Source organism: Rhinoraja longicauda, chromosome 5 (assembly GCF_053455715.1).
Source record: "Rhinoraja longicauda isolate Sanriku21f chromosome 5, sRhiLon1.1, whole genome shotgun sequence".
Lineage (NCBI taxonomy): Eukaryota > Metazoa > Chordata > Chondrichthyes > Rajiformes > Arhynchobatidae > Rhinoraja > Rhinoraja longicauda.
The window spans coordinates 2621252-2644145 of NC_135957.1; the positions used below are offsets into that span (position 1 = coordinate 2621252).

The following is a 22894-nucleotide window of genomic DNA, read 5'->3' on the forward strand; positions in this document are numbered from 1 at the left end:
GAAACCGAAGATCTCGGAGAAAATCCACGCGTTCTTTCTATCAGTACTGGCCATTTCTGCCATTTGGGCACATCCCAAGGCTTTTTACAGGTAATAAAGAACACAGACTAACAAGCATCATCTGATTTTAACTCCCACATTAACTCAGTTGATCTCATCCTGCCTGAGATATTCCTTTGTTCTACCCATCCATCCCTCCCTCATCTTCTCGGTGATTGACGAACATTCTCTCTCTCTTTCTCTCTCTCTCATACAGCACGGAAACAGGCTCTTCGACCCAACTTGCCCAAAGCCGACCCAAGATGCCCCATTCACACTAATCCCACTTGCCTGCATTTGGCCCATATCCCTCTAAACGTTTCCTAACAATGTATCTGTCCAAGCATCTTATAAATTTTGTTATAGTACCTGCCTCAACTACATTCTCTGGCAGCTCATTCCATATACCCACCATCCTCTGTGTGACAAAGTTGCCCCTGAGATTCCTTCAAAGATCAAATCGTTGACCTCTCACCTGAAAGGGTGGTCTTGGAGGGGAGGATGCTCCTCAAACTGCGGAGCATCTTGGACAATACAGCCCTCCCCCTCCATGATACACTGGCCAACCTGAGGAGCACCTTCAGCAACAGACTGGTCCCACCAAGATGCAGCACAGAACGCCACAGGAGATCCTTCTTCCTTGTGGCTATCAAACTGTACAACCCTTCCCCCTTCTGTCGTGGGGTAGACTGACTCCCCCCCCCCTCCCCCCCAATTTGCCACCTGCATTAGTTGACATGCTGCAGATATTTTTGTAATTATTCAATGTATTACTTGAAAGCACAAATTTTTATTTGGATTGCAATGTGTACAAGTTTAGTTTTAGTTTAGAGATACAGCGCGAAAACAGCACCTTCGGCCCACCAAGTCCACGCCGACCGGCGATCCACACACACTAACGCTATCCTACACACACGAGGGACAATTTAAAATATCACGAAGCTAATCAGCCTACAAACCTGTACGTTGTTGGAGTGTGGGAGGAAACCGAAGATCTCGGAAGAAACCCACGCAGGTCACGGGGAGAACGCACAGACAGCGCCCGTAGTCGGGATGGAACCCGGGTCTCTGGCGCTGTGAGGCAGCAACTCGACCGCTGCGCTCATGTATTTGTGGCATGGATGCCTTTGGTGATCACGGCACGGTGGCGCAGCGGTAGAGTTGCCGCCTTACAGCGAATGCAGCGCCGGAGACTCGGGTTCGGTCCTGACTACGGGTGCTGTCTGTACGGAGCTTGTACGTTCTCCCCGTGAGCTGCGTGGGTTTTCTCCGAGATCTTCGGTTTCCTCCCACACTCCAAAGACGTACAGGTTTGTGTTTGTAGATTAATTGGCTGGGCAAATGTAAAAATTGTCCCTAGTGGGTGTAGGATGGTGTTAATGTGCGGGGATCGCTGGGCGGTGCGGACTCAGTGGGCCGAAGGGCCTGTTTCTGCGCTGTATCTCTAAATCTAAATCTAAATCTAAAAAATCAAGGAGATATTTTCTTCATATTTCCTCTTTGGTGCATCATGCAATATCATCTTTGCATCTGGATATAATAGTGTACAGTTCTAATGGATACTGATAAAACAGGAAGAATTACACTCATTCAAAGTTGCAACTTTGCATTTTGTTGTGATCCTCCAGCTATGAGTCAGGGCATTCCATAATCATAAGTGTTGCAGTGGTGTTTTGAATGAAAATAAGTCTTACTATTAATTAAATAAACAGTTAATAATACAACATTCCTTTTGGTGACCTAAAGCAAATGCATTGGTGGCACAAGGATGACAAATTAAATATACCAATAATTTAAAATATCTTAGTTATAACGTTATTGTGATAATAGACAATAGACAATAGGTGCAGGAGTAGGCCATTCGGCCCTTCGAGCCAGCACCGCCATTCAATGTGATCATGGCTGATCATTCTCAATCAGTACCCAGTTCCTGCCTGCTCCCCATACCCCCTGACTCCGCTATCCTTAAGAGCTCTATCTAGCTCTCTCTTAAATGCATTCAGAGAATCGGCCTCCACTGCCTTCTGAGGCAGAGAATTCCACAGATTCACAACTCTCTGACTGAAATGATCTGCAAAGCAGAATACTTAAATTTGTATCTAATTTTTAGAAATAGTTCTAGAGATACAGCGTAGAGACAGGCTCTACTCCAAAGACGTACAGGTTTGTAGATTCATTGGCTGGGCAAACGTAAAAATTGTCCCTGGTGGGTGTAGGATAGTGTTAATGTGCGGGGATCGCTGGGCGGCGCGGACCCGGTGGGCCGAAGGGTCTGTTTCTGCGCTGTATCTCTAAATCTAAATCTTGGGTCCACCGAGTCCACACCATCCATGCACCAGAGCTATGTTATCCCACGTTCCCATCCTACCCACTGGGGACAATTTACAGAAACCAAATAACCTCCAAGCCTGCACGTCTTTGGAATGTGGGAGGAAACCGGAGCACCCGGAGAAAACCCACACGGTCACAGGAAGAACGTGCAAACTCCGCACAGACAACACCCTTCGCCAGGATCAAACTCGGCTCTCTAACGCAATAAGGCAGCAGCACTACCGCTGTGCCACAGTGCATCCTATTTGGCTTAGCAAAAGTGACTATTTGGAAGAATAAAGAATCATAAAGAAGACTTCTTTTCATCCTCGTGTAATTTTGTTTACATTATTTGAAAAACTATTGGAATTACAAACAAATAATTTGTGAAACTGCTTTTTAATCCGAGTCCCAATTAGTTTCTGTGCACCTGTGTCAGTCTATTTAAATTCACGGTTGAAGCACTTGGTACTTGTGTAGATTGTACGTATTGTGAAGCTTTAATAAATCAACAGTGATTACCGCAGATGAACAGTCAGCTTCTCTGTGCCCTGCTCGATTATTGATCTAAGTCCAAGCAGCTGCTCTCAAACTAGTAGAAACCTGTCCTTAATCTCAACCTATGATTTAATTTATGGGTGTAGATTTTTAATCAGGGTGTTTACCGCTCTTCAGAGCTGTATGTTACACTGATTTAGATTGCCTGACAGCTTTTGAAACTCAACCAAAAATATTTTGGTTGCCACAACTTTATAAAAACATTAGCATGTTAGCAATATGCCGGAATAGAACTGCTTGGTATAATCGGAGTATTCAACTAATTCTCCAGTGGAATCCAAGGCTGGAAAGTGTGAAGACTTCTAAATCTAATATCTGACAACACTGCGGACTGAACGATCCCAGTGAGTGTAAAAGCTCAGAACGCAGTACTGTGGAGAGCAAGGAAGGAACTTTGCAAGATTTAATGGATTGACCGAGATTAGGGATGTTTGGAGAAGGTTACTTTAGAGAAACAGTGTGGAAACAGGTCCTTTGGCCTACCGAGTCCGCACCGACCAGCAATCCCCGCACATTAACACTATCCTACATGCACTAAGGACAATTTACACTTATACCAAGCCAAATAACCTACAAACCTGTGAGAAAGAACTGCAGATGCTGGTTTAAGTCGGAGGTAGACACAAAATGCTGGAGTAACTCAGCGGGACAGGCAGCATCCCTGGAGAGAAGGAATGGGTGACGTTTCGGGTCGAGACTGTCTGAAGAAGGGTCTCGACCCCATTCCTTCTCTCCAGAGATGCTGCTTGTCCCGCTGAGTTACTCCGGCATTTTGGGTCAACCCACAAACCTGCACGTCTTTGGGGTGTGGGAGGAAACCGAAGATCTCGGAGAAAACCCACGTGGTCACGGGGAGAAAGTAAATCTCTGTACAGACAGCACCCGTAGTCGGGATCAAACCCGGCTGTAAGGCAGCAACTTTACCGCTGCGCCACCATGCCGCCCGGGGTTTGAACCATTGAGTGTTACTTCTGCAGAAACCTGTGAGGGTAGTGCATATCTGAATGAATGTCAGAAGAAGCTATAGAACCAGAAACAGTTAGGACTTTTAAAAGGCATTTGGATAGATTTATGGATAGGAATGATTCGGAGAGTTGTGGGCCAAATGCGGATAAATGGGATTAGCCCAGTATGTTAGCTTGGTTGGTATGGACAAGATAGGCTGAAGAGTCTGTTTCTGTGCTGTTTAGTTCTATGATATCCATCACAAGGCCGTGTGATAGTGCAAAATTAGGCCATTCGGCTTATCAAGTCCACTCCACCATTCAATCGTGGCTATGATCTATCTCTCCCTCCTGAACCTATTCTCCTGCCTTCCCATAACCCCTGACACCCGTACTAATCAATAATCTGTCAATCTCAGCCTTAAAAATATCCATTGACTTGACCTCCACAGCCGTCTGTGGCAAAGAATTCCACCGATTCTTCACCCTCTGACTAAAGGAATTCCTTGTCATCTTCTTCCGAAAGGAACATCCTTTATTTCTGAGGCTATGACCTATGATCCTAGACTCCCACTAGTGGAAACATTCTCTCAACATCCACTCTATCCAAGTCTTTCACTATTCGATAAGTTTCAATGATCATCCTTCTAAACTCCAGCGAGGAGGAGCAGGTGAACCTCTGTCTCACCTGAAAAGACTGTTTGGGTCCTTGGATGGAGTCGAGGGGGGAGGTAAAGGGACAGGTGTTGCATCTCCTGCGGTTGCAGGGGAAAGTGTCCGGGGATGGGGTGGTTTGGGTAGGAAGGGACAAGTGGACCACGGAGTTACGGAGGGAACGGTCTCTGCGGAACGCAGAAAGGGGAGGGGATTTTATCTCTGTCTCGCCCACTACCCTAACATCAGTCTGAAGAAGGGTCTCGAGCCGAAATGTCGGCCATTCCTTCTCTCCAGAGATGCTGCCTGTGCCGCTAAGTTACTCCAGCAATTTGTGTCTACAAAGAATGACAATACAGGTCCACCACTGATATTCCAGCAACTGATGGTCCGGCATCTCCTTTAATCCGGACAAAATTACAAAGTGGAATTCTCTTCCACAGAGGGCAGTGGAGGCTAATTCACTAGATGAATTTAAAAGAGAGTTAGATGGAGCTCTGGGGGCTAATGGAATCAGGGGATATGGGGAGAAGGCAGGCACGGGTTACTGATTGTGGATGATCAGCCATGATCACAATGAATGGCGGTGCTGGCTCGAAGGGCCAAATGGCCTCCTCCTGCGCCTATTTTCTATGTTTCTATTGCATGTGGTGGCATAGGCTCTTGCAGGACACGTGTCTTCATCCTGAAAAAGTTAATTGTTTTTTTCTTCGCTAATTCTTAATTCTTTATTTAAGTTTCTAGCAGTCCATGGTGCTTGAGAGACAGGGGAGTGGTATAATTCATGGGTCAGAGGTGTATTGTTGAATTATTATTACGTGACCTCTGTTAGTCTGGCAAAATGGATAATTCGGCAAGGCTCTAGGGTGCCGGAAAATCGACGGTGTACCTGCACTAGCTCTTCCTTGATTTAAGGGTTGTCTACTTCACAGCCACAGTCGGGTTTTAATGTTATAGATATAAAAGCAGAACAAACCCGAAGAGCAGAGTAGATTGAGCAGTATCTGAGGGGAGTGAAAATGACATTGATTCACGTCACTAACTTTTCGTCAGAACTTGAAAGGTTCTTAATAGACAATAGACAGGAGTAGGCCATTCGGCCCTTCGAGCCAGCACCGCTATTCAATGTGGTCATGGCTGATCATTCTCAATCAGTACCCCGTTCCTGCCTTCTCCCCATACCCTCTGACTCCGCTATCCTTAAGAGCTCTATCTAGCTCTCTCTTGAATGCATTCAGAGAATTGGCCTCCACTGCCTTCTGAGGCAGAGAATTCCACAGATTTACAACTCTCTGACTGAAAACGTTTTTCCTCATCTCCGTTCTAAATAGCCTACCCCTTATTCTTAAACTGTGGCCCCTGGTTCTGGACTCCCCCAACATTGGGAACATGTTTCCTGCCTCTAACGTGTCCAATCCCTTAATAATCTTATATGTTTCGATAAGATCCCCTCTCATCCTTCTAAATTCCAGTGTATACAAGCCTAGTCGCTCCAGTCTTTCAATGTACGACAGTCCCACCATTCCGGGAATTAACCTAGTAAACTTACGCTGCACGCCCTCAATAGCAAGAATATCCTTCCTGATCTGAAACATGAATTCATTTTCTCTCCCCGCAGATGCTGCTCGACCCACTCACTCAGTGTTTCCAGTGTGAGGGTATGAGTAGGTTTTAAGTTGCAGAGAAGGCAGCAAGAACAGAGGAAATGTTCAATCTCACGGGCTGCAATGCGGCCAGGTGCACGATGAATTACTGTACCTCGAGCTGATGCGGGCATTATTAGGGCAATGTTGGAGGTCAGAAAACAGATAAGATTGAGAGTGGAACAGAGAATTCAAATAATAATAATAATAATAATACATTACATTTATATAGCGCTTTTCATATATTCAAAGACGCTTTACAGGGATTTAGAGAACATAGGGAAGTGAATAAATAGATAAATAAGTAAACGAACAAAGAAAGGAGACAGAAGGTGGGGTGACCTTCAGTGGTTGAAGGCAGTACTGAACAGGTGAGACTTCAGTGATGTTTTGAATGTGGTGAGTGTGGAGGAGTCTCTGACGGTTTGAGGTAGTGAGTTCCATAGGGTGGGAGCAGCGATGGAGAAAGCCCTGTCCCCCCAGGATCTGAGTTTGGTCCGGATGTGGGGGGATAGGAGATTGGCAGCAGAAGAGCGGAGGGTGCAGGTGGGAGTGTGCCTGTGGAGGAGGTCAGGTAGGATGTGGCCAGGTTATGGAGGGCTTTGTAGGTCATGAGGAGGATTTTGTACTGGATTCTCTGGGGGATGGGGAGCCAGTGGAGTTTGTAAAGGACGGGGGTGATATGGTCACGGATCGGGGTGTGGGTGAGTAGACGGACAGCGGAGTTTTGAATGTATTGAAGTTTACCGATGGTTTTTGAGGGTGCGCCATAGAGGAGGCTGTTGCAGTAGTCCAGACGGGAGGTGATGAAGGCGTGGATGAGGGTTTCTGCAGCTGTGGAGGAGAGGCATGGACGGAGACGGGCAATGTTTTTGAGGTGGAAGAAGGCTGTCTTTGTGATGTGTTTGATGTGTTTGTCGAAGGAGAGGGTTTGATCAAAGATGATTCCAAGATTCCGGATGTGAGGTGAGGTGGATACTGGGAGACCATCAATATTGAGGATGAAGTTTTGGGTGGATTTGGTGAGCGTTTTTGGACCAATGATGATGATTTCAGATTTGTTGCAGTTGAGTTTGAGGAAATTTGATTGAGGTAGATGACAGACAACTAACTAGAAGCTTAGTGTAGGCTTTGCGGATCAAATGGAGGTGTTCAGGGAAAAAATTGAGGTGTTCTGCAGGTGTTGGCCATCTCGTGTTTTGGTTTGTTCACTGAGGGGACCACATCATGAACATCAGACACAGTGTAATAACTTGGAGGTGTGCAAAAAATTAGTGCTTCAGTTTCCCAGTTCTCGTGAAGGATCAAAGCTTCGTCAACTTTATTTCCAATCTTCACTGACAGTATTTATTTAACTACGGGTGTCAAGGGTTATGGGGGGAAGGCAGGAGAATGGGGCTAGGCGGGAGAGATAGATCAGCCATGATTAAATGGCAGAGTAGACTCGATGGGCCGAATGGTGGCAGAAGGTTAAAGTGGAGAGAAATTAAGCAAATAAAAATCAAGAGATGCATCTCAAGCAGGTGTAAGTAGAAATTGCAGAGTTGTTGCATGAAGTTGTTCGTGTAAATGCAAGGCAAACGGGGATCTTGCAAAATACCAAGTCTCTTACATGAGTGGACATTATCTGGAAGTCAACAGGCATCATTGATGCCACAAAGGGGTGGGAACGGGTAGTTCCACTGCTAAGGAATCGTCGTGGTGGCTATCCTTCGAGGTCGAGGATGATGGTCTATGTTCGGATGTCAGAATGAAGACGCCTGTGCGTGTGTTTGTTTAACGTGTACTTGCTGTTGCACTCCAAGAAGCACGCGGTCCTTCACAAATCAATCAAATAATTCCAATGGCAAGGGAAGCAAGACAATTGGAGCTGATAGATCTGTTGCAGCCTTCATCCACCTTCACAGCCGTTTAGTTCAAGATAACTTTGTCTGCCTGGTTTGCCGCTGAGGTCTTGTAGGTTGTAATAAGGAATAACTCCAAGACATTTCAATGAGCCACACAATGACGGGACTGGTATTGATAATATTCCTGTTATTCTCTCTTGCAGGACACAATTGTGGACCCGGGAGAAGATGTTGCTCTCCTCTCTGTCAGTTTTGAGGATGCTGAAGCCACTCAAGTGTTTCCCAAACTGTATCTGTCTCCTCGGATTGAACAGTGAGTCTAATGTTTCTGCAATCCCAGTTGAAAGGCCAAAAATCTCAGCTCCATTACAACTTTACCGCTGTATTTTCCCTGGATCTTTCCTTTCTTTTTTAGAAATTGGAATGTGTGGTAGATTAAGACAAATCTATGCTACATTCAGTTTAAGGGTGGCACAGTGGTGCACCGGTAGAGTTGCTGCCTCACAGCGCCAGAGACCCAGGTTCCATCCTGACCTCGGATGCTGTCTGTACAGAGTTTATACGTTCTTCCTCTGGCCGCGTGGGTTTTCTCCAGGTGCTCCAGTTTCCTCCCACAATCTAAAGTCGCACAGGTTAATTTGCTATTGTAAATTGTACATTGTCCTTAGTGTGTAGGATAGTGCTGGTGTACGGGGTGATCGTAGGGTCGGCACGATCTCGATGGGCAGAAGGGCCAATTTCCGCGCTGTATCTCTAAAGTCTAGAGAACCAGTGATCAGGTGTTCACTTGGCCTTCAGTAGATTGCTTTAGCATATGTTTTTTAATATATTTCAAACCAAATAATTCCAATTTTTCAAGTCTTGTAAAAAGAGGTCTTCAGTGTCAATAGACAATAGATGCAGGAGGAGACCATTCGGCCCTTCGAGCCAGCACCGCCATTCAATGTGATCATGGCTGATCATCCTCAATCAGTACCCCGTTCCTGCCTTCTCCCCATACCCCCTGACTCCGCTATCCTCAAGAGCTCTATCCAGCTCTCTCTTGAATGCATTCAAAGAATTGGCCTCCACTGCCTTCTGAGGCAGAGAATTCCACAGATTCACAACTCTCTGACTGGAAAAGTTTTTCCTCATTTCAGTTCTAAATGGCATACCCCTTATTCTTAAACTGTGGCCCCTGGTTCTGGACTCCCCCAACATTGGGAACATGTTTCCTGCCTCTAACGTGTCCAACCCCTTAATAATCTTATACGTTTCGATAAGATCCCCTCTCATCCTTCTACGTGGGATTTATTTCTTATCTCGTACCCAAGGGGCCAACCCCAAACTGCACTCCTCCAACCAAATCTGTCAGATGCCCTTGTTTGTGATCGACGCGATGCAAGCTGAGAGGTTTTGAGAGATGGCAAGGTCAGTAGGATGACAGTGAGGATGATCGTCATTGGCATTCTGTCAGAATGGCAGGAAACCGCACGCTGCTTCCCCTGGGATGTGAGGCAATGCAGTCTTTGCTGTTTGCCATGGATCTGGAAAGGAACTTAAAAGTAAGAAGACAGAATTTGGAGATGATGTTGAGGTCGGGAAAGAGATTTCCAGGCAATCTGAAGCAAAGTCGAGTCGGTGCAGAATGATCTGAGTAGGATATTGAGCTGATACAAGCAGATTAAATTTTGGGTCAACAAGTCAAGTAATAAGACAGCCCAATAAACTTTTGACTACGAACTGAACAATGTTTGTTTCGACATTAGACAGCACTGAACAGAAAGGTCTGTGATATTAATGACAGACACAAAATATTGGAGTAACTCAGCGGGTCAGGCAGCATCTCTGGAGAAAATCGATAGGTGACGTTTCGGGTCGGGACCCTGCTTCAGTGGAGTCCCTACCCGAAACGTCACGTATCCATTTTCTCCAGAGATGCTGCCTGACCCCCTGTGTTAATCGAGCATTATATGTCTATCTTTGGTATTAAACAGCATCTGCAAGTTCCTTTTGATTACGTTAAGGTTTGTGATATTGTTGGACAAATATTTGAAACAGCAAAGGATGTAAGAATGGTAAAGAAAGCACAGTTGTTTTGATACAGGTACACAGTTATACACATTTTATACATGGTACTGCAGGTTAATCCTCATCTGGTACAGTGCTTATTTTTAATCATAATGTGACAAGTAATGTGTAACAATGTTAGAAAATATACTATCAATGTACTATACTGTTCCTGATACAAGGCATCAAGCAAGAAAACTGATTTTTTTCTCCATGTACGGTAAGATGATCTTCTTGTGATCTTCAAGATACTTAAGGTTTCAACGATTTGTTAATGCTTCGAGAGTATTTACAGTGACTCTAAGGATGACAACATAAAACATGCATTAAAACAAACATTATCGCACTTCCCAGTGACTCGGAGGGAGAGCGATCAAATCGGGAAGTAAGAGCTACGAAAGGTGAAAGTGAGGAACAATCTGCAGGAAATAGTATAATATATATTTTTAACCATTGTACAAGTGAAAAGGATGTGGTCATCATCGAAGCATGTCCCCTTGCAAAATGAAGAAGTCATTTTACAATTATTTTTTTTAAAGTGTCTGCTTTGTACTTAGCGGTATTATTTGTAGCGGGGGGAAGAGGATTGCATGCTAACTATCCCGAAGAAACTAAATATCTAATCATGATAATGATTCAAGCAAGCAGGGAAGGAAATAACAACATTAAAGAGTCACAAATCCCCTCGACCTCATGACTTTTCAAAGAAATGCGGTTTAGCATTAAAGATGCCCAACAACAATTCTTAACCTTGCCTCAGGTTGGAGATGATTCCTGTTTTCAACCATTATGGACAACAGGAGGTGACAAGAACTGTCTCCTGGCCAGAGTCTAGAAGGAAGGAGCATGTTCTGAATTTGGAGCTACATCATTAGATGGAAGTGGACGGGAAATATTTTTGCAGAGAAATGCGGGTAGAAGTTTGGAACACTTGCTCAATGACACTTGATGCTCGGTCAGATGTTAATTTTAAACCGCTGGCTGATAGATGTTTATAAAACGCACTAATTGTCATGGAGTAAAAAGGAAATATGATTTTTTTCGTTATGTCAATAGACAATAGGTGCAGGAGGAGGCCATTCGGCCCTTCGAGCCGGCACCGCCATTCAATGTGATCATGGCTGATCATTCTCAATCAGTACCCCGTTCCTGTCTTCTCCCCATACCCCCTGACTCCGCTATCTTTAAGAGCTCTATCTAGCTCTCTCTTGAATGCATTCAGAGAATTGGCCTCCACTGCCTTCTGAGGCAGAGAATTCCACAGATTCACAACTCTCTGACTGAAAAAGTTTTTCCTCGTCTCAGTTCTAAATGGCCTACCCCTTATTCTTAAACTGTGGCCCCTTGTTCTGGACTCACCCAACATTGGGAACATTGGCCTCTAACGTGTCCAACCCCTTAATAATCTTATACGTTTCGATAAGATCCCCTCTCATCCTTCTAAATTCCAGTTTTTTCAAGCCTAGACGCTTTAGTTTTTCAACATATGACAGTCCCGCCATTCCGATAATTAACGTAGTAAACCTATGCTGCACGCCCTCAATAGCAAGAATATCCTTCCTCAAATTTGGTGACCAAAACTACACACTCCAAAACTACAAAACTCCAGGTGCGGTCACATAATACACGATCTTAGAAATCCACACAGTTTTAGTTGTGAAGTGGAATGCTTGAAATTTTGGTCTGCATATACTGAATGCAAATGATCCTGATGTATTATACACGCCTCAGATGCCTAAGATAATGAGATCAGTGTACTTCTGATCAGTTGGTTTAAACACTGGTATTAGGATTTATCAAGACATTTCAAAATAGAGGGCAGAGTAAGGACATTTCCTCCTTTCTTGCTCAGAATTTGGTTCTTTTATGCCATAAAATTGCTTAACATCTCAGTCTAATTGATTTATGGATTGAGAAATGCCACTCTGCCAGGCCCTTGATGATAGTATTTCAGATGTTACTAATCAATAAAAGAATAAGCTGAAGACAGTCACAAAAAGCTGGAGTAGCTCAGCAGGACAGGCAGCTTCTCTGGAGAGAAGGAATGGGTGACGTTTCGGGTCGATACCTTCTGACTGAGAGTCAGGGGAGAGGGAGACACAGAGATAAGGAGGTGCAAGGTGTGAAAACGAGACATCAATGGGATGCAATCAAGGAATATATAATATTGTTAACTAGGAGATTGTGATTTTCTAAATGTCAATGGAAAAAAATTGTCCTGCGTGTATAGAATGGAAAGTACCCATTATCTTGTGGCAATATGGAATGGGTTTACAGTTTCTGGATAAAAGGCTTAATTGAAAATTGTGCTGCAGCACCTTGCTTTGATTTACAAGTAAATCACACTAGTGTCTGTTGTGTTTGTAGAATTCTGAATTGTTTTGCTTTTGTGATGAATCTGGTAAAGCATGTATGAATGGGAACCAAAGCCTTGAAAGCAGTGTTGAAAATTCACTGGCCTTAATAATTCTTGCACTGATCATTTCCTTGGTTTCGGGATGTTATCGGAATTGTGTCTGAGTTTGTAACCTTTTCCTCATGATATTGATGTCGTGTTCCACAAATTTCTTGAACTGATTATTGAAGTGCCCAGTGATATTCTACGCTGTAATGAGTTTTGGGAAAGAAAGTTGTGGTTAGCTTATCCAAGAAAAAATATGCATGGTTTTTCTAATTTTCTCCATCCTGTCTCTCCTAAAAAAGATACATACATACCTTTGAATTAATATGGAAGATCATTGAGTCCTGTGTAGGTCATATGGGCCAAGCAGAAATAAATGGGAAGCATGCGTTCAATCTTTTCATTAAAAAAATAAACTGTGCTCTGTGCAGAGCTTAAAATAGATTTCAATCAATAAAAAAAGACTTTCATTGATGCATTAAAAGCATCAGGAATATTTTTTTAAGTGATTTGATCATGTATGGCAAGGTTGTTTGTTCAGTTGTGTAAGCAATGCTGAATTTTCATTCATTTATTCATTTAGTTTCTGTTTAAAAATGGGTCATCACTGTCATCCACTGGGTGCGAATGTAAGCGGAAGCATCACCAGAAACATTGACATTTTGAGAAACTTTGCTTTCTGTTTTATTTTGAGAAAGCCATTGAATTGTTTCGGTCATTAGGTCATTGATATCAGACTTCAGAGATACAGAGTGGAAACTTTGGCCCACTGAGTCCGCACCGACACGCGATCACCCCATACACTAGCACTGTCCTACATACTGGGAACAATTTACAGAAGCCAATTAACCTACAAAGGTGCACGTCCTTGGAATGTGGGAAAAAAACATTTTGCAAAAAAAGGAAATGTTTTAATATTTAATTTGCTAGTGAACACATGACCTTTAATTCACTAAAGCCATATGGTTTTTAATAAGTAATTTTTCATATTGATTTTTCAATTGTATTTAATTTCAATTACCTCTGAAAGGAAACTGCTGGAACCAGCAGGTCAAGCAGCATTTGTGGAAAGATGGATTTAACTATTAGTAGTTTTTCTTAATTGTCATATTTGTTATATTTTAAAGTGTATACTTTAAGTAAGTACTGGGGCTACTTGAATAGGTTCAGTATGTAGGATTTTAAAATATTCTGACCGTACAGAAATGATCTGAAGAAGGCCATACTTTGAAGGGAAATTAATGACATCCTGTCTCAGAAGTTCCAGAATTTAATTGGCCTACCTTTAGTCACATGATTTTTTTTGCAAAAACACTGTAGATTCTTAGGGCGGCACGGTGGCGCAGCGGTAGAGTTGCTGCCTTACAGCGAATGCAGCGGCGCGGACTCGGTGGGCCGAAGGGCCCGTTTCCGCGCTGTATCTCTAAATCTCTAAATCTCTAAATTTAAATCTAAAAAATCTAAACGTATAACAAAAACGAAAAATGCTGGAAATGCTCAATAGTTCAGGCAGCATAATGGGAACAGAAGCCGAGTTCATGATTCAGGTCAAAGACCCTTCATTAGAACTGAAAAGGAACCAAGAGCTTGTAAAATGCAGGAAGGATGGGGCAGAGGTGTCTCTAATCTGGTCAATCAGGGTGGCCATGGGGATAAGCTGCACACAAAGTCACGGTTCTCAACCTCCTCATGCTTCCATTCATTCATTGATTCATTGACCACTCTATGTTGTTTGAAAATAAATCGCAAATGTTTCAAAGATTTTTCCACGATAAAATGGTGCCAAAATGGCGACTCTTGCATCTCAATTCTTCAGTGGGCTGTTCATTACTTTCTGCACTAACTGGCGAATTATGCTTATGTATGGTGATAGTCTTGCTGATCTGTTCGCAAAGCAAGTATTTCACTCCACCTTGGTACACGTCACGGTAGAGAAACCATTGAATTACACCGATGAGCCAAAACATTATGACCACTGACAGGCGAAGTGAATAACATTGATTATCTTGTTACAATGGCACCTGTCAAGGGGTGGGATATATTAGGCAGCAAGTGAACAGTCAGTTCTTGAAGTTGACGTGTTGGATGCAGGAGAAATGGGCAGGAGTAAAGACCTGAGCCACTTTGACAAGGGCCAAATTGTTATGGCCAGACGACTGAGTCAGAGCATCTGTGAAACGGCAAGGCTTGTGGGGTGCTCCTGGTCAGCAGTGGTGAGTACCTACCGACAGTGGTCCGAGGCGGGACAAACCACAAACCGGCGACAGACAGGGTGTTGGGCGCCCAAGGCTCATCGATGCGCGAGGGCAACGAAGGCTATCCCGTCTGGTCCGAACCGGCAGAAGGTCGACTGTAGCACAGGTCACAGTAAATTTTAATGGTGGTCACGGGAGGAATGTGTCACAATACACAGTGCATCGCACCCTGCTGCGTATGGGGCTGCATAGCCGTAGACCGGTCAGAGTGCCCATGATGACCCCTGTCCACCGTCGAAAGCGCCTACACTGGGCACGCCAGGGTCAGGACTGGACCTTGGAGCAGTGGAAGAAGGTCCGATGAGTCCCGTTTTCTTTTAGGTCACGTGGATGGCTGTGTACGTGTGTGCCATTTACCTGGGGAAGTGATGGCACCAAGATGCACTGTGGGAAGACGACAAGCCGTTGGAGGGAGTGTGATGTTCTAGGCAATGTTCTGGGTCCGGCTATTCATGTGGACGTCAATTTGACACGTGTCACCTACCTAAACATCGTTGCATGCCAGGTACACCCCTTCATGGTAATGGTATTCCCTGATGGCAGTGGCCTCTTTCAGCAGGATAATGCGCCCTGCCACACTGCACACATTGTTGGGGAATTGTTTGAGGAACATGATGAAGTGTTCATGGTGTTGCCCTGGCCTCCAAAGTCTCCAGATCTCAATCCGATTGAGCATCTGTGGGATGTGCCGGATCAACAAATCCAATCCACGGCGGCTCCACCTCACAACTTACAGGACTTGTGGATCTGCTGCGAATGTGTTGGTGCCAGATACCACAGGACACCTTCAGGGGTCTTGTAGAGTCCATGCCTCGGCGGGCCGGCGCTGTTTTGGCGGCACACAGAGGACCAACAGCATATTAGGCAGGTGGCCATAATGTTTTGGCTCATCAGCATATAATACTGTGATATAGATGCTGTTTTGCCTTTATCACTCTTGATAAGTATTACATGCACAAAATCCTTGCGATTGATCGGGTAAACTTGGAAATCAGAGGAAACCCATGCGGCAAACTCCGTACAGACTGGATCGTACGGCGTTAGGATCGAACCTGGGTCTCTGGTGCTGTAAGGCAGCAACTCTACCGCTGCACCTCAGTGCCGCCCGCCTTGAGATGGCCAGTCACCACAATGCAGAGATCTTTCATGAAGGAGGTTGTGTGGCATGTTCCATATTTGATGTCAACTGCACAGTCTTTCCACGCAAAAATAACCAAGAAGCTGGAGGAGCTCCCCACATTGGTGACATGTTGCCCCATCTATCGATAATGTCAGTGAGGGCATAAATTGTTATACTGGGGCATCCTCTCTTTATTAAATATTTATTCTTTTTTTTCCCCCCAATTTAAAAGTGTCAGAATCAGATTTGCGAAACCGCAGATGGCAGTTGCTTGCTGAGCTCTCAGCTGCTGCCACGTTCACTCACACCCCGCTGGGAAGGGGGGGGTCAGTGCTGTTAAAAGTGCGCTCTCCATGGCAACCTCTGCAGTTGTCATGGAGACGAGTTAAAACTTGGGCAGGCTCGGCAGAAATTGGAGAGACAACTTTGGCGGGCGGGAGAGGAAGGATAAATCAAGAGAGGTGGGGATGACTTTGGGGGGCAGTGCCTCATGTCACAAGTGAGACCCTCCCCAAACTGCAGTCCCCAGGCCGACAGCATCTAGTACAAAGGCACTCCACTTTTATCAGCCCCGCTCACCCATTTGGACAATAGACAATAGGTGCAGGAGGAGGCCATTCGGCCCTTCGAGCCAGCAACGCCATTCAATGTGATCATGGCTGATCATTCTCAATCAGTACCCCATTCCTGCCTTCTCCCCATACCCCCTGACTCCGCTATCCTTAAGAGCTCTATCTAACTCTCTCTTGAATGCATTTAGAGAATTGGCCTCCACTGCCTTCTGAGGGCGGCATGGTGATCATTGTGGGACAGTTGGTGAAAACATCACATCAATATCAGGCACCATTTAAAATCGCAGTAATGGAATAACAAAGCAAGGTCGGGCAGAATCTGTGGAGGGAGTGGATAGGCGATGTTTCCGTGAAGAAGTTTTTATTCACAAAATGCTGGAGTAACTCAGCAGGTCAGGCAGCATCTCAGGAGAGAAGGAATGGGCGACGTTTCGGGTCGAGACCCTTCTTCAGACTGATGTCAGGGGGGCGGGACAAAGGAAGGATATAGGTGGAGACAGGAAGATAGAGGAAGATCTGGGAAGGGGGAGGGGAAGAGAGGGACAGAGGAACTATCTAAAGTTGGAGAAGTGGATGTTCATACCGCTGGGCTGCAAGCTGCCCAGGCGAAATATGAGGTGCTGTTCCTCCAATTTCCGGTGGGCCTCACTATGGCACTGGAGGAGGCCCATGACAGAAAGGTCAGACTGGGAATGGGAGGGGGAGTTGAAGTGCTCAGCCACCGGGAGATCAGTTTGGCCAATGCGGACCGAGCGCAGGTGTTGAGCGAAGCGATCGCCGAGCCTGCCTTTGGTTTCGCCGATGTAAATAAGTTGACATCTAGAGCAGCGGATGCAATAGGTTCATGACCTGAAATGTCACCCATCTATTCCCCCCAAAGGTGGTTGTTGACCCCCTGAGTTACTCCGGCACTTTGTGTTTTTCTCAACTTTCCAGCATTTGCAGTTCCTTGTGTCTCCCTCCACCACTTAAACCTAGTTGCAGTTGCCCAACTCTCGATCTGAGTGTGAATAACAAAGGCAGTTGGTCGTGACCTTTTGATCCAGTTTCTACCGGTAAGTCAGGGACCCATCGTGTGCAATATGAGGTTATCGTGTCAGTGAATGACAACGGGGAAATTCTATCCTTGTTTGGGTGGACTGCGAAAAAGAATTGGGTGGATTGCAAAAAAGCTTGAATTTTCTGATAGGTGGAAATGCAACTTAAAATACACAAAAAAGCTTGCAGAAGAAAAGTGCAAATAAGTTTTTTTTTCCTCACGTTCTCGACTTATCTGTTTTAATGATGATTTGAGGGAGAATCTTTTAGTTGGGGTTCTTAAGAGAGTTTCTTAAAAAATTCATGGCGTGAGATTTTTTTTTACCCCCCCACCTCAGAATTAAACTTTTGTACCTCTGATGGTACAATCCTTCAACCTCACTTGAGCTTCAGTCCACTTTATGTCTTTGTGTAGTAGCAAGGAACCGCAGATGCTGGTTTATAAAAAGTGCTGGAGTAACTCAGCAGGTCAGACAGCATCTCTGGAGAACATGGATAGGTGACCCTTTGGGTCGGGACCCTTCTTCAGACTATGCCTTCTTAAATCATGCCTTCAGTTTGAAGAAGGGTCCTGACCCGAAACATCACTTATCCATGTTCTCCAGGGACGCTGCCTGGCCTGCTGAAATACCCCAGCATTTTGTCTTTTTTTTGGCTTCATGCCTTGGAATGGGACTGGAGAAAGCAACCTTCTGCCTTCAGTTGGTGGTATCTTGCTGAGCATAATGATTGGCTTTTAACATCTTTTCATAGTGAAAATTCTGCATGATGTTCATTGTACATTGTAGCAGTGCAGAAAAAAAATGATTGTTACTTTGATTTATTTGATTGTTTTTATTTGTTACCAGACCAAATCTCTCCCGCATTGGTGCAGCACCCTCTCCTCCCCCCACTCCCCCCTCCCCCCCCCCACGCCTCCTCCCCTCCCTCCTCCCCCCTCCATCCCCCTCACTCCACCCCCCCTTCCCCTCCCCCCGCTCCATTCCCCTCAACCCTCCTTATCGTCCCTCCCCCCCTCCCTCCCTAGGAGATAGATTTAAACTTTAAAATGTGAATAACTTAAAAAAATATAACACCGATTTCAATGAAACTTCTTCCATTAGCACCAAAGGGACGACGGTGAGTAAGGTGGGCCTAAAATTGTCGCGCTATCGTGTACCGTTTTGGCTGTAGTTCAGGAACAAACAAACAAACAAACAAACGTGTTTTAGTATATAGATTTTGGGTCTCGACCCAAAACGTCAACTATTCCTTCTCGCCAGAGATCCTGTGTGACTCGCTGAGTTACTCCAGCTTTTTGTGTCTATCTTTGATTGTTATTAATGTTATTAGCTCAATATATGAAAGAAAATCATGGTATTTTAGAGACTTCCATTTTACTTTGCCCTTCATTTTACTCTTTTACTTTGGTAAAGGTCTAATTGAAACAAGATTTTTTAAATTACTATCATTAGATGATTAATGCATCAATAGTGTTTTCAAATTGTAACTTAAGTAATGTGGACTACATGAATGAGGTTCGTCAGAGCAGAAAATGATGTAAATATACAGCAGCTCAGGCAGCATCTGGGGAGAGGAAAGCAGAGCTAATGTTTCAGATCAATTACCTAGTTCCAATGAGAGATCATCAGTGTGAAACATTGCCTTTGTTTCTCTGCCACAGATATTTCCAGCAATTTCTGTTACTGTTTCCACATTTTCAGCCTCTGCTTTTTTAAATTTAAGATTAATAAGGCATCCAGTTTGCAGATCCCTGTTTGCCGCATGATCCTTTGAGACGGAAGTTAATTCACCGTGAAAACTCATGTCAACATTGTGCTGCACAAGTTGCATGTGCCAGGTATATTGTTGGCAAAAGTTTTTTATTCACAAACATGTGCAGCACTTTGTGCATCTAAGCAGCTTGATATATATAAGTGGTTGCTCAAATTAACTTTGCATAATTAAACAAGTTACATACAATAGCACACAAGCCGGTAAAATCTAGCAATCAATCGGTTCTTTATTAATGTTTTACTCTGTTCATAATGTTTTATGTAAAGCATTTTGAATTGGCTTGTTGCTGAAATGTGCTATATAAATAAACTTGCCTAGAAACTTGCCTTGCCTCAAAACTACAATGTTCAATTATAAGCACTAATCGGGGCAGTTTGGGGTGAACTAAATGGTGAGATACATTTTAGAATAGGCGCTGTGCCTTTTCAATAATGACCTGAAGATTTTGGTGCAAGTTACTATCCCCGAAGGGAAGGGGGTGGGAGGGGAGATGGTCAGTGTTTGGGTAATAGTGGGGGTAAATTCTCTCCAAAATTCACTATCTTGTTACTTGTGCCAATAATAAAGCAATATCAATATAGAAAATGTCATGTGACGATCATCTTCGGCACACGACAGGAAACCGGACAAACTGGAGGAAGCCCGTGTGCTAATGGAAAAGCCGCAAACTCCACACAGACAGCACCAGAGGTCAGGACTGAACCGGAATGCTGCCTTTGTGCGGCAATGGCTCCATTAGCTGTGTCATAGAAACATAGAAACATAGAAAATAGGTGCAGGAGTAGGCCATTCGGCCCTTCCAGCCTGCACCGCCATTCAATGTGATCATGGCTGATCATCCAACTCAGTATCCTGTACCTGCCTTCTCTCCATACCCCCTGATCCCTTTAGCCACAAGGGCCACATCTAACTCCCTCTTAAATATAGCCAATGAACTGGCCTCAACTACCCTCTGTGGCAGAGAATTCCACAGATTCACCACTCTGTGTGCAAAAAAACTTTCTCATCTCGGTCCTAAAAGACTTCCCCCTTATCCTTAAACTGTGACCCCTTGTTCTGGACTTCCCCAACATCGGGAACAATCTTCCTGCATCTAGCCTGTCCAACCCCTTAAGAATTTTATATGTTTCTATAAGATCCCCCCTCAATCTTCTAAATTCCAGCGAGTACAAGCCGAGTCTAAACAGTCTTTCTTCATATGAAAGTCCTGCCATCCCAGGAATCAATCTGGTGAACCTTCTCTGTACTCCCTCTATGGCAAGAATGTCTTCCCTCAGACTAGGAGACCAAAACTGTACGCCCGAGTAACATCATTGCATAGATTTCCCATCAAAATTAATTTAGCGTGTCTGCCTTCTAATTATCACAAGGGCACAGCCCTTTCCATCTGTTGTCTTACTTTCTGCGGGTTGCCAATATTTTGTCGTATTTGGCCACAACAAAGTCAAATGTTGCACCATGGTGGATCTCACCTTTGTTTACCTATTGTGGTTCTGGCACAAGAGGTTTGGTAGAAGTTTCATTGTACATCCTTGCAATCAGCTTTGCATCATAATTTTAAACAAAAATCTTCAAATGCTTACGATACACAGGCTTTTATTCGTCAAGGCATGGACTGACATAAATCCAACAACCTCTTAAGGAAAATCCAAGACTGAATGTTCAGAATTAATTAAGCATGATTAATGGGGAAGCTGGAAAGTTGCCCATGTGTGTGTCTGATTTCTGTTGCCGACTAAATTTATTTCCAGGGCACAATCTGTATGTTGCCAATGTTTGTTTAACTCTCAAAACTAATGTGCACAAAACAAGAAAAGTCTTGTGCAAAAAAAAAAACAAAGTGCTGGAGAAACTCAGCGGATCGGGAAGCAACTGTGGAAGGAATTGTCAGGCGACTAGTCTGAAGAAGGGTTCCAAACCCAAAATTACGACTGTCCATTCCCTCCGCAGACCCCCCTGAGTTCCTCCAGCACTTTTTTATCTGCTCCAAAAGATGTCGTCATCTGCAGTTTCTTGCGTCTCAAATAAAAGTCATATTCCATTTATAATGTTGTAAATATTTTTAATTTAATAGCTCGTGTTCACCAGCAAGAAAAGGCAAATCATATGATGACATCACATGATGAAATAAAGTGAAGAAGGGTCCCGACCTGAAATGTCACCCATCCTTTTTCTCCAGAGATGCTGCCCGTTCTGCTGAGTCACTCCAGCGCTTTGTATCTATCATCTGATGCAATTACTGTTGCAATAGACCAAATATAGAAATGTAACTTCTTAGTAAACCAGGCTATCATAAGTGTAGGAAGGAACTGCAGATGCTGGTTTACACCAAAGATAGAGACAGAATGCTGGAGTAACGCAGCGGGTCAGGCAGCATTTCTGAAGTAAAGGAATAAGTTACGTTTCGGGTTGAGTCCCTTCTTCAGACTCCTAGATTTCAGTAGACTCCTGGTAGTCGGGTCTCAACCCGAAATGTGACCTATTCCGTTTCTCCAGCGATTCTGCCTGATCTGCTGAGTTACTCCAGTATTTTGTGTCTATCATAAGTTAACTCCAGGTTGCTGCCAAATGTTAGTAAAGGAACACCAAATACTCAGTGAATTGAATTGCTGTCATCCTGAATCCATGTAAATGCTAGGAAAAATAGCTAAATCTGGAAAGAGGGAGTTGTGCAAAGGCTCAGTATCTGTAACATAAACATTGCCTGCCAAGTGGTAATTGTACAATGAATGTAGGAGTTTTAGTGGAGTTACATAGAAACATAGAAAATAGGTGCAGGAGTAGGCCATTCGGCCCTTCTAGCCTGCACCGCCATTCAATATGATCATGGCTGATCATCCAACTCAGTATCCCGTACCTGCCTTCTCTCCATACCCCCTGATCCCTTTAGCCACAAGGGCCACATCTAACTCCCTCTTAAATATAGCCAATGAACTGGCCTCAACTACCTTCTGGTGCAGAGAATTCCACAGATTCACCACTCTCTGTGTGAAAAAAACCTTTCTCATCTCGGTCCTAAAAGACTTCCCCCTTATCCTTAAACTGTGACCCTTTGTTCTGGATCCTTAAACTGTGACCCCTTGTTCTGGACCAGATGACCAGATATTCTGGAGGATTGTTAGGGAAAGGGTTCAGTACTGTCAGTGTGCCAGAGGTTGCTTAACCATGGAAATGTCAACTAAGCAAGACTGATGTACATGGGCAGAGCACAGCTGTGATTCTGTGCTGCAAGGAGGGGTGTGTTCAGTGCAATTGGATGTTTCAGTTTTATATTGTCTGGATTTATATATCCCTTGAAGTTTAACTCTTCCACATTCTGATCGCACCACAAGAGCTGCATTAAAAACCAGAATCTGGAAAAATCTCTTAACAAATCTGATTGCTTGCCAAGAATCAAAGCCCAAAAATATCCAACACATTATCTCCCATGTTACCACTTCTGACCCAAAACTCAATGCTGTGTAAAATGGTTGCTGAAATTAATGTTTTGACATAACATTTGTATATCTTGGCTTACCTATTTCATGCCCACAGTGATAGCGGGGTTGTATCAGCAGGGGTTGTTCCTTGCCTTTACTTGTTGGCATATTAATGCATACCATTTTAATGTTCGTGAACAGAACTGACTTTGCAAACCAAACAGCTTTGCTTTAAAAGAACAACTGCCATGCTTTCCCCTGCAACCGCA

General features: G+C 44.2%; 1 protein-coding gene across 3 annotated transcripts in view; it reads left to right on the forward strand.

Moving 5' to 3' along the window:
• babam2 (BRISC and BRCA1 A complex member 2) overlaps positions 1-22894 on the forward strand; it is a 168746-nt gene that overhangs the window by 87560 nt on the left and 58292 nt on the right. For all 3 annotated transcript variants that reach the window (XM_078398779.1, XM_078398777.1, XM_078398776.1), the window contains exon 7: positions 8199-8308. In XM_078398779.1, the coding sequence (XP_078254905.1) occupies positions 8199-8308 (110 nt within the window). The remainder of the gene's footprint in view (positions 1-8198; positions 8309-22894) is intronic.